The 12,739-nt window shown below is 42.1% G+C and overlaps 1 protein-coding gene and 1 long non-coding RNA gene across 2 annotated transcripts; both read left to right on the top strand.

Annotated features, from left to right (window-relative positions):
- Window positions 1-1,586: 1,586 nt before the first annotated feature.
- On the top strand, window positions 1,587-2,828 carry ptf1a (pancreas associated transcription factor 1a). The gene is made up of 2 exons (XM_027001274.2): window positions 1,587-2,301; window positions 2,412-2,828. Exons 1-2 carry the CDS (start codon window positions 1,704-1,706, stop codon window positions 2,612-2,614), a joined length of 801 nt encoding a protein of 266 aa, XP_026857075.2. The 5' UTR covers window positions 1,587-1,703; the 3' UTR covers window positions 2,615-2,828.
- A 705-nt stretch (window positions 2,829-3,533) lies between these two features.
- Window positions 3,534-10,385, top strand: LOC113572019. The gene is made up of 3 exons (XR_003410055.2): window positions 3,534-3,676; window positions 4,699-4,821; window positions 9,494-10,385. It is a non-coding gene; the product is annotated as an uncharacterized LOC113572019 (long non-coding RNA).
- The last annotated feature ends 2,354 nt before the right edge of the window (window positions 10,386-12,739 follow it).

The following is a 12,739-nucleotide window of genomic DNA, read 5'->3' as shown; positions in this document are numbered from 1 at the left end:
CCCAAATATGTCGGAATTAGGTGGCGTGTGTCTATTTCGATGTGTGTGTCAGAAGGCCAAAACTTATGAATTTGGAAACGTGAACTACCGAACTCTTTTGCATTCAAATACGCACTACGCATAGTCTACTTTACAGGTTCAAAATGTTGTCATATGCTTAATGTTGTGTTGCATTATGGGGAAATAACTCTCTAGGATGATATAACTTATGAAGCTCGATATTCGTGTGCGCAAATTAATATTTTATAGGCTATGTGTTTTGCGTAAAATATCGTAATTTACATTCCTTTTGCATAAAAGAAAAGTAATTTCTCCAAGAGTCTGAACAAACTGGAGCTTGCTGGTATATATAACATGCTTTTCCGTTTTTGTTTTTAAATGAATTTACGAATAGTTGTCATGAACGCGTCTTTCGAGGTGGCCATCGGCCAACGCCATTATAAGGCTGGAGACGCCCCCGCCTTACCCCTGAAGTACTCCATTCTTCTAATTGTCTCCTGAAAAGGCGAGTGTCCACTCCGTGGATGCGAACGTGTGGCCGGGCATCGTAAAACGTATGATTGATGAGCTCCCTCTTTCTTCGCGCTCCGTGTTGCTTAAATGACAGTTCCTTTCACTGACATCACTCTTCCACAAATGTTTGTGCTGTATTGTGTGGCCCGCGTGCACGACCGTGGCAGGATGTCTTGATAATGAAGTGCTCGGTGGAAGGGCCTCCGGCGCACGCGAATGGGTGAGCCCTTGAATGGAAGACGTAGGCTACCTGTTTTAAGAGGAGCCCCAAGGTGATGAGGTCAACGTGTCTGCCTGACCTTTAGTATGTGTTAGAACCGTGTTCGTTTTGCGCATTGTTCGTCAGCGACGACGCGAAAAGCGCACCGGACAAGGGGCAACTCCACTTCGTTTGCTAATAAGACTGAAAGAGCACAAGTCTTTCATTTAACGTTACACTGCTTGCTTGTTTGGAACGAGTGTATGTATAATCAGTTGTTATTAAGGTTCTAATATTTCTATGATGAATCATTAGCTAATTAATTATTTAAATAAATAATGTACATCCAAAATAGTAGTAATGTTTGTGATTTAGTTCTAAGCGATTTATTGCCGACCCTTACGGCCCTTTAAAACTATTGTCTGCAACCTATTGAATTTAATGAGTCTTATGTCAAGAGGCAATCAAATAACGTATATAACAAATAACAATTGCATTATGTATGAAGTCAACCGGAGACAAAATCTGTTCCAAGACGTAAAATCATAGACATCAAATTGTCAGACAAACACTAAGGTAACAAGACACAGATGAATGCACGTAGTTTTAATCTGTATCGCCTACTATTTGGGATTTTAAGAAAGACTTTGATGGAATGATTTCATTTGATTTTTTTCTTATTTAATGTTTAATCCAGTCTGTCAAGAGTATTATTTAAAACGCTTCGGCTCACTGGCCCGGTGGGCGTGTACAGGGGGCGGGGCTAGAGGACGCTTATCCTTAGGTGTGCTGCCTCTTCCACGGGCGTTGGTGTTGCTTATCGCTGATTGGTTGGCGCGGTCGGTTAATGGCACGCGACTATGGATGTAGTTATAAGAGTCTTCGCGTGCCGGCTTTCATACTGAACTAACTTGAGTATTACGAGGAAAGATCGAGGAGTGGGTAGTAATTTTTTTTTTTTTTAAGGCACCACGCCATCTCAGCGGTAGAAATGGAGACCGTGTTGGATTCATTCACAGGGCTGGATTCCTTCTCATCCTCTTATTTCGACGACGATGATTTTTTCACTGACCAGTCCTCCAGAGACCGCTTGGACGCAGACGACCTATTGGATGAGGACGTTGACTTTCTTACGAGTCAAATCCAAGAATACTACAAGGACAGTCGGATAGCGCACGACGGAGACTACTGTGATGTTGGCAACTTCTCCTTTTCTTCCTCGTCGTCGACGTTCTCGTACGGATGCGCGGACAGCACGTCGGAGCTGTCCCCCCGCAGAGACGACGGCCCGCTACTAAAGAGGCGTAGGCGCATGAGAAACGAAACGGAGATGCAACAGTTGCGGCAAGCTGCCAATGTCAGGGAGCGCCGGAGAATGCAGTCCATTAACGATGCTTTCGAGGGGCTGAGATCTCACATCCCCACGCTGCCGTACGAAAAGAGACTATCTAAAGTTGACACTTTACGTCTTGCTATTGGCTATATTAATTTCCTTGCGGAGCTTGTGCAGTCTGACATGCCAATTCGGAACCCAAATAACGACGCTCTGAACCAACCCAAAAAAGTAATAATTTGTCACAGAGGAACAAGTAAGTTTGTTCGCCTACATAATTAGGCTCCAATTAATACAACTCATGCGCAATAATAAGATTCTTGTTTATTATTGTTGTTGATAATCTCTGACTTTATGCTTTGTCAGGATCACCGTCTCCAAGTGATCCAGACTACGGTCTACCACCGCTTGCTGGTCACTCTCTCTCATGGACCGATGAGAAACAGCTTAAACAGCAGAATATCATCCGGACAGCGAAGGTGTGGACACCAGAAGACCCCCGAAAGTTGCACTTGAAATCATCCCTCAACAACATTGAAAATGAACCACCCTTTAACTTTATTTCGTAAGGCACTGTCCTTATTACTGTATACACGTCGTATATAAATTAATTGTGTGGGAATTTCCACGTTGTCCGTGTTCCGTTATGTTACTATGTAAATATTTATTATTATTTCAGCTGTGGAGTCTGAAATGAACATAGAGCCACTGGCAATCATGTGTAGCAACACGTATTTAATTGTTTTAATTACTTGATAATATATTTTTCTAATTTAATTTTGATTTTATGTCAAACAAAACAAACATATTTTTTTATAAAAATGAAACATACTGTGCATCAAATTGTTTATATTTATACTGTTTCAATAAATTCGCATATTGATTAATACGTCTGGGATCTATGCTCACATTCTTCCCTTTGAAAGGGCAATTATTTATGCATTATTTATTTATGCATAAATATATATGCATATATATATATATATATATATATATGCATTTTTTTTACAATGGTCACTGCCACTAGTGCTAACAGTGTAAAAATGGTTAATGGTTATCATCGCTCCTTTATTTTGAGAAAATACCGCACAATCCTGTTTACGTGAATGAAATAATACAGCACGGTAGAAATAATGATAAATGCACTAGTCCGTTATGTTTATTGTGTGAGGTATAAGCCAGTTCTTATACGTGCTCTCTTGGTTGAGGTCCCCTTCAGATAAATCCCCCGAATTTTATATTCACTCATTAAAATGCAACCGCTGAAACATGTCACAGTTCGTCATTATTGAAAGCTGAAGGGTCCCGCTGGTAACCGCGTCAGTTTGGATGTAGAGAAATCAGCCGAGTTGGGCTGTGCTTTAAAAAAAAAAAAATCAAGTGGGTGTAAATTGTTAAAAGAGCCATGACGTTTCCTTGCGCCTAGGGCTGTTGGCCCCGGGTACTATGCAGGTGCTTCGAAGCATAATTTTCCCGTGGTATCCGCGTCTGTCCATTAGGGTTTGTCGTCTCAACGTCAGCTCGCACCGTTATTAAGAGGTAGCCCAAACACATGACCATGTCCACATGTGCGACATAAACCCGTGAAGAGAGGTTGGAGGATATCACCGCAGTAGGAACGGGATTAAAAGGTATTTATGCAATTTCGATATGCATTGATCTCCAGTAGTTTATTTTCTTATTTCACTTACTCTGTCTGAATGATGAAATGAATGAGACTATGATAAAATGAATATTTTAATTACTGTAAAATCGCATGTTATGGCATAATTTCAAGCATGACCCGATTGTTTCAAGTACAACAACAACAACAATTATTATTATTATTATTATTATTATTATTATTATTATTAGCCGACTGCATAACTGTAGGCTGATTATTTTTTATTATAATCAGTCTTCTAAACCAACTTAACGCAGTTTTAAGAACTAATATTATGATCGACATCATCCAAACTTTCGATGTATTAGCGCCTCATTAACCGCACAGATTTCTGCGATCAACGCACGCTACTAAAACCATGTAATCTCATTATCCTCATTAGAAAGTCAAATGCTACCGAGTCGGACTAAACTGGGATAAAAGACCCCAAACAGCTTGAAGTGACTTCGCTTGTTTGCCCATGGGAACATTTCAATTTGATTATGGGGTCGCACTGACAGCAAAACAATAAGAATACGCAAGAATAAAAATACTTATTGTATGTAGAAAATCTCTCTCTGTTAGTCTAGAATGAAGAAGTTCGAGTTCGTTTCAGGACTATCCACGCCTCCTAACCGGATGATTCAGCACTCTATATTCTCTCTGCTCTCGAGCAGTAGGCCTGCTTCATGTCGTAGGAGAAGGTTTCCCTTGTGTCTGTAGCACTCTAGATTTGTAGGTTCATCTCCAGCTGCTCCCAACCAGCTCCATTCCTTATCACCCGTGTGACTTTCTCACACACGCACACTCTGCTTTCCCCTCCGTGCATTACTTCCCCTTTTCCTCTCTCTCTCTCACACAAACACACACACAGACACACACACACTCACACACACACACACACACACACACACACACACCTCACCCCTACAAATACCTTCCCTCTGAAGCTAATAAACTAGAGCTTCTCTGACTTGTCTGGACGCAACTGACTCTGGTCTCTTGATTAAGGGCCACTCTCTGAGCTCGTAGAGAGAACAGACTGGACAGAAAGCCGGACTGCTGCACTTAAAGTGAATAACAAACTAAAGAACCTTACAGTTCTAGGGTCTCATCTGGGATCGTCAGATACAGGTGAGTAAAATTCTATTTTGCTATATATTGTTCTAGACCTCCCGACTGGCACTCCATTAGTTTTCGTTGGTTTTCGTAATTGTTCAGGTAGTTTCGTGGTGGAAGTAATTTGTCCATTTAAGCACCGCAGGGTTGGACATCTTTCTTTCGAATTGTTTTCGAAGGGAAGAATTCGTTTTGTGCACCGTAGGGTGTGAGATCTTCTGGCGGAAATATTTAGTTTTACCTACGAGCTACGAATGGAAAGTGCCAGACATTCGCAAGTTGCGTTCTCGCACGATCCCGCTTGAATTCTTTGTTCTGTCAAACTGGGGGAAGAACTGTAAAACCTAATACCAACACACACACCTGCGGTTGGTCATGGCGTGTGTCCTGGATGGACAAGGAGATCCCGAGTGGAATTATGAGCATATGCAATCTGCATTGGCAATTTGGACTCACATGGAAATATGATGGGGTAAGTTCACAAAACCAAAGAAAATAAATGAACAGAAAAAAATCCACACCGTATAAAACAGACACATCTAAGTCGGACGCAAAAAAATAATGACAATAAACTCTTTATCAGCGCCTTATTAGATAGCATGATCCCTGAACATGCACCTATTGTTAAATTTCATTTCAACACACTATGTGACGGCTCGTTGAAAGACGATCTTACTCGTATTCGTGACTTGAAGGTATTCGACCCCTTCCCTGGAAGAAAAGGGTAGAACAGCCGCGCCCGCAATGGCCAGTCCCATTAGAAAAAAAACAAACTCTAAGGGGCACTCATGTGATGGGAGCGAATGTCATTACGGCATGAGAAATGGAAATTGGATGAAAGAGTGTAGCATGCGTATACGGCACGAACAAGAAAGACAGTGTTCCGCTGGACCCATCACACATGCTGAATAAACCCGTAGTGTGGTCCAAACCTGTACATGGCTGCCTACAGAACATACCCAATTTTTCTTCAATGCTCTCGGAAAGCATAAGCCATGCTAGAGCTATGTGTAGACAAAGTTAATTATACATTTATTTGGTTGACGTTGCGGCCACCTTTTCTTCCCTTATGCCGAGTTCACAATACACTTTTTTTTAGCTCCGATTTTCCGCTCGCACGACAGGTTCTGGAAGACGTCGAGTAAAACTCCAGGTCAAAGCCATATCGTCTCGGCTCTTACTATGTATCCGTTGTTCAAAGACACGATCGCTCGCAGAGTTCCGAAAAATATCCAAGGTGATTAATCTGGACATGTACTATACCGGACTATACCTATTTCTCCATCAATTAATCGAGTAATCGGATAAGAAATACTTTGGTCCTCTCTCTCTCTCTCTCTCTCTCTCTCTCTCTCTATCTATCTATCTATCTATCTATCTATCTATCTATCTATCTATCTATCTATAATTTCTCACTCATTTTCTTGACAAAACGTTGTTGAGAGACCAAATACAGTAGTCAGATAATGAAGCATCTTGTAGTGTGTGATCCCCTGTAGCTGATAAGTCACGTAGTTTGCAAGCGACAATGACTTCAGGATTTCCAATTACAAGGTAGCAAATTGTGTAGTTGAACAGTACGCTGATGTGCCACCTGTGAAAGTTGTGTAGTGTTCTGTGGCATTAGTGGAACACAGTATGAGGGCTCTGTTTCTGGAGCATCAGGTAGTTCTGTGGGAGGTAGTGGGATGCCTCTTTTGTGCCCTAAAACTTTCACTCTGCCTGTCACTTGCATCAGCATTTTCAACATTTCATCATTAATTTGTGATCAATCCTAACTCACCATTTATTCTTAGGTTGTGACATCATGTTTATATTAGGCATGACTATTGTCTATTTTCAAGGCAGAAAAATTACTGTGGCAAATGCAAATTTTTCACTGGCCATTGAATCATTGAATCATAACTTCTCTTCTGATCTCTTTGTGGGCGGAGCGCAAGAATCAAATGGGTCTGGTCTCATCTGAAACACACAGGGTCTAGCTGTGGTCTTCCACCCCCATGTCATGTAGGCTATATCTGCTCTCACTTGAGAAGGAGGCTGGTGCCAACATCATTGATTCTGTATTGTCACAAGGGGCTTTGACACAAGGGGTTTGTCTCCCTATAAAACCTCAATCAATCCGGTTCACAAACCAGGCAGAGGGGTGGCCATTCCCACAAGATCTGAGGAAATTCATTGTCTTAGTTGTTCTTCTCTCTCCTGCTCTGCCAGATTATGCTAGGGTTCGCTGGCTCTGATGTCACACCTAGCCTTGTGTGGTTTGTCCTCGGTGGACAAGCTCCCATACTGCTGAACTAAGATGACATGCCTAAGTTTCATCCTCACAGAAGGCACACGCATGGCGACTTATTGCAGAGCTTTGGGTTTCTGAGTGCTCTTAGTATGATAAGACCCCAGACTCTCTATGCCAAAATGACGGACCACCAAGATGATACCATCTTTCTCTGCCCTGAATTCGTCTCTCTGCTCTGCATCTACATTAGGCTTACCCAATTATGGCCTACCTTTTCACCTATACACCTGTGAGCATGACGGGGCCTTGGCAGGGGTGTTGGTAGAGGAGCACGGTGGAGGATAAAGACCTGTGGCATACTTACCAACAACCTTAGATTATGTGGCACGAGGCCTTGCTGCGTGCTTGTGCGCTGTGGCTGCTGAAGCTGTTTTGGTGCAGGTTGATGAGAAAACGGTGCTTTCGCATTAGTCGACCCTGCATACCAGTTGTCAGGTCACCACGGTGTTAAATACTTCAGGCAGACAGCACGTGGCAGCTCAGAGGCATAGCAGCTATGACGTTTTGACATGCTCTAGTGTTCTGACCATCTCTCCCAAATTCATCACCAACACTGGAGGAACTCGACATGACGTCCCTTGCACAATCATGCTGTAGGCATGATTTAGCATCCACTTACTTGGGGAATAAGTCACATGTCTCTGTTGATGGCTTGTGCGCCAAATCGAGTGATGGCTTATATCTATGTGGCTATGCTGTGTGTGCAATGCCAAATGTAATTCAAGTCAAATCAAGTTTATTTGTCATTTGCATAAACATACAGGACATTTATGCTTTTAATTGCTTGTGGTTAGGCATGGGTAATCACTTTACAGCAACAGGTTAGCATTAATATACATCACTAATAACAGTAGATAACAAAAACAAACACACAAAATGTACAAACAGCAATAAACAGCGTATACTAAGAATACACAACATATAGGAGCAAGAGAGTCCTAAAGGAGGAACTTTCTGCTATTCAAATATATTAGACCAGGATAATCTAAGAGAAAACTGTATACTGTACTTTGATAGTGACTAGGTGAAAATGTTTATGAAATGGTGCAATATTGAATACTAATAAAGTGCCACAGTGAACTGGTATTGGGGTCCATTCCCAGCCTTATTCCACAACTCAGACAGCCGAGCTGGTTGCTCTGATTCAGGAATGTACTCTGTTCCACGACAAGCCTGACACTATTTACACAGTTAGTCGATATACTTTATGCATTGCCCATGACTTGATGAATCTAGATGAATCTAGTCACAAAGAAGGTTTCAGGTAAGCCAATATCACATTCCACTCTTATTGTAGACTTATTCCAGTCATTTAGCAGTTGCTGAGATAAAGGAACATGATACCCCAACTGTGAGTGATGAAGCAGCAAGTAACTGTCTAGCAAATTCTGCAGTGACTTATGCTGTCAAACAGGGCTCAGTCTCAGTCTGAGAATAGCTGCACATACTCACTGCGTTCACATGAGCTTATGAGACTTTCACTGACCACTGATCATCTGTGTCAGCCGATTATAAGGCATCCTGAGACTTAGGAAATTATAACAAGGGCACAGGCGAGTTGATCAGATGCCCACAAGGCTGGCTTGCCCTGCCTAAATCCTTGTCTTGTGTACCATTTTTATGTGGTGTCTCATGTTGCACGAGGGAGGAGTGGGGTTATACAAAACACTGAAAAGCATTTTTGCCATTATGGATGTACTAAAAGATCTGATCCTATATTTGTGTTTAATTTGTCCAAAAAAAATCAGAAATAAAAAACACCAACCAAACCCTGCCTTCACATCAAAGGTAACTCAGCAGTTATGCACATACCTGAGTATTGAATGGAAGTTCCACATACCTTATCACCCTCAGTCCTCAAGTATTGTAGAGCATGCTAATCTCATATTTGCCAGCAGACCAGCAAAGGCAGCCCAAGAAACAGGACAGAAAATAGGTCAACTTGTTGCCGACTGTCCTTTGCGAAACGTTCATTACTCCCAGTACAACTGCAAAAGTGTCCCCATTTGATATTCTGATGACACAGTGTGGGAAACTGGCCAACTGGGTCCAATGCTAGCTGGCGATTTAGACACAGTCATCTCTGATTATACTGTAGCGCTCATTGGAAAACTCACCGGTGCTCAAGTTGAAGCTGCTTCTTGTCTCCCTTTACCAACAGGTCAACCAACTCACCAGTTTAAACCTGGAGACAAGGTGTTAATCAATCATTCCTGGACCCCCTATCACCATTGTTGCAATAACACAAACAGCTATGCTAACTGATGCTCAGCCTTATCGGATCTATGCTACGAGATTAAAGGGGTCCTGACTTTAGGAAGTGTTGTTCGGATGGGTTTTGTTTTTGTTTTCTTCTCTCGCTCCCTCTCCACCACTCTATTCTGACTTTAGGTTAACCAGACGCTGCCCAAGATCCAGTGGTTCAGACCATCACCACTAACCGCAATGAAATCTCTAATGGCCGGGACCATCAACTCCATGACGATCTCAGAATATCTACGGCAATCCCAGTGTAAACATGTCTTTTCTGTTCATTTAAGACCTATTTATAGTAATAAACATGTGTCCTTGTTTGTTTTATCTATCCACTAGTCTGGAGAGAAAACTTTGTTGCACCTAAAGTGGGAAGGTCAGGAATTTTTCCCACAAGACTCGGGTTTTTGCCTGGCCCTGGAGTAATTTTATTCTCTATAGTTATTCTGTTAGAATAAAAGAGAGCAATGTAAGAATACATTTCTTATAGTTATTATAAAATCCCTCTGTTAGTCTAGAATGAAGAAGCTTGTGTTCGTTTCAGGTATGGACTGCCCATGTCCCCTTAATCTGATGATTCAACATGCAGCGAATGGTCTCTCTGCAGAACTAACTGCTCTCTCAGATCTCGAGTTGTAGCACTACTTCATGTCATAGAAGAAGATTTCCCTTGTATCTGTAGAACTAACGATAACCAGTGGCAGTTAGCTAATCTCCAACTGCTCACAACCAGCTCCATTACTCACACACACTCTGCTTTCCCCTCATGCATTGCCTCCCTTTTCCTCACACACACACACACACCTCACCTCCACAAACACCTTCCCTCTGCTGCTAATAAACTAGAGCTTCTCTGACTAAAACTGACTCTGGTCTCTTAATTTGCTACTCTCCGAGCTTGTAGAGAGAACAGGCTGGACATCAAACTGGACGGCAAACTAAAGAACCTTACAAATCTAGAACCTTAAAGAATCTTTTCATGCCACAAGATCTTTTAAGAGTCCTTTCATGCAGAAGAACAAGGCATCCCCTGCGCAGTGGATACCACCGGTCCCTATCTTGTTAAGGCCTGAACTTGGCAAAGCTTTTAAGACCAGCATAATTGACTGTTAGCGTTTTTACACATTGTTATATGTGTCCTAGAGAAATCAGGCATTGAAAGACACAGAGGAGAGTTGCCATAATGCTTGAACCATCTGTTTCACATGGCATTAATGCTTTATAAGGGCAATGGATTTATGTTTAGATAGTTCTGTACATCTCATGCTTTTCTGCATCCTCAATGAAATGATTGTGAATATGTAAAATGCAGAAAACAAAACAAGTTATGCGTCAGGTGCCGTTCATCATAATGTAAAGTGATTTGTAGATGGCAATAATAATAATAATAATAATAATAATAATAATAATAATAACAACAACAACACCCTCATTATGACCGTCATTATTTTCTTCTTTGTCTATCCATGTTAAACACTAATTCGGATTGTGATAGCAGTTGCGTGTCAGGACATTCCAGCATAAATCCTATACTCCAGCCTCCTGGGGCATCTCCTTGGCGCACTGAGAACAGAGATTAATGAGATTCTCATAAAATTTAAATCTGATGATATTCGGATTATTGCGCCCTAAAATATGGAGGGTGACAGCGCAAATCCCGAGCCTGCGGCGCTTTCATTTGTGTGTCGCAACAGTAACATCGAGGTACCGGCTGCCGGCACGAATAAACACCAGCGGAGTCTATTGCAACGATCAAATCCCTCTTTTACCAAGACCTTTAAGCCGGCAAAATCCCTTCTTCACACCGTCTCCAGTTGAGCAGGGAGCCTAATACTCTGTGATTACTCAAATTATATTATTTGACAGGAATTATTGACACGACTGGATATGAAGGAAACTGACCAACAGGTGTTTCATTTCGGTTCAAACAAGGACGCTGGAGAAAGGGGGATCCTCATCGCCAAAGTACAGTTCGCTCGGGCGCCCCTCGTTTTACACGGTGCGGAGACCTCAAACAATTGCACGGATATCTTTATTGCTAGAGCTATGTCCGAGGCGTAACGTATCTGTCCTTGTCTAGCTTCTCTCCGATGCACCTGGTATTTCAAACTTCTTTTTTGTGCGTCTGGGCCCTGGATAGCAGCTGCTTAAAACAAGCAAAGAGAGGCCCTTACAACGTCTCCAAGACGTGTTGGCATGGTTTTCTTGCCTTTAATGTACCATTAACCATTGTCTTTACACAATATGGGAACTGTAAAGCAAGACGTGTGGACATGTGCCATAATAAAGCACATTTTCAATGATGCACCCGGATGGAGGACTGCGAGGCGAGTCAGCAAACAGTTTTGTTTCAGTCCGCATGCAATTAGACGCGAGTCCACTGTTGTGTCCTGATCAGGCAATTAAATTTATGTCCGCCGATTTTTCACGTTGGGGAGAAAAGGAGGAAAGAGCTGGCTTCTGAGCCCACGGATTTTCCTTCCATCACCTGGCGTTCAGACCACAGTTCAATTTACAGAGAAGAGCAGTGCCTAGCGTTTCGAAAAGTGACTCTGTTAACATAAGGCCCTCACTATCCCGCGCCATTGTTTTGCCCTGTTAATAACTCATTACCGGGATTTAACCAATCCTCCATTGCATATGTTTGGTGTCTCCATATTTTGATCCGTACGATTAAGCAGATGTTACGATTGAAAACTGAAAAGTCTCAGGCTACTCTAGTCTGAAAGGAAGAGAGGGGTCGACGCGCGGGTGTAACAAAGAGCCTTGGGAGATCCTCAGAAAAAAACATTTACGACCAATAAACAGACTTCAACCTGCTCTATTTCAGCCATTGTGCGGTTTTTGAATAATTAAGGTTAATAAGAATAGGTTTGTATACTTTGAATGCCAGGGCCACAGGTGCGGGGTGACAGGATGAATGATGTGCCTGATTTTTGCCAAGCTCGAGAGCCCTTCTCTTGGACCTTCAAGCTGATAGAAAATATTGTTACTTCTTTAATTCACAGCATTACTTTCACTCGAAACAAAGCCGGGTGATGAAAAGCTTATGTTGTAATGAAACACGCTACGTGGTGACTACTATGTCCTCGAAAAGAAAGAGCGAGTCAATACCCAAGCGCGCTTTGGTTTGTGCGCAAGTAGTCTACTCCATCTAAATCAAATAAAAGGAACCTTTCCAACTTTTAAAAGACCTCGTTTTACCTTTATAAAGCCTCTACGGCTGTTTCCATTAAGCATATGGGGCGAAGGCAGAAGCTTTTGTACAGAACAAGCCCTCGAGACAGCAACCGGTGTCTATTGCGAATCATTTAACTTCTTAGCCAAACGGGATCCAGGATACAAGCGCACAAAGGCGCGCACGCATTCGAAAAAAATAAAAAT

Source organism: Electrophorus electricus, chromosome 7 (assembly GCF_013358815.1).
Source record: "Electrophorus electricus isolate fEleEle1 chromosome 7, fEleEle1.pri, whole genome shotgun sequence".
Lineage (NCBI taxonomy): Eukaryota > Metazoa > Chordata > Actinopteri > Gymnotiformes > Gymnotidae > Electrophorus > Electrophorus electricus.
This window is presented reverse-complemented; position numbering and strand designations above follow the sequence as displayed.

Excerpts from the sequence above, each read along its gene's own strand:
- ptf1a (XM_027001274.2), top strand. The coding sequence starts at position 1,704 with ATGGAGACCGTGTTGGATTCATTCACAGGGCTGGATTCCTTCTCATCC. Across the intron at positions 2,302-2,411 it reads AATTTGTCACAGAGGAACAA|GATCACCGTCTCCAAGTGAT; the intron begins GTAAGTTTGTTC and ends ATGCTTTGTCAG.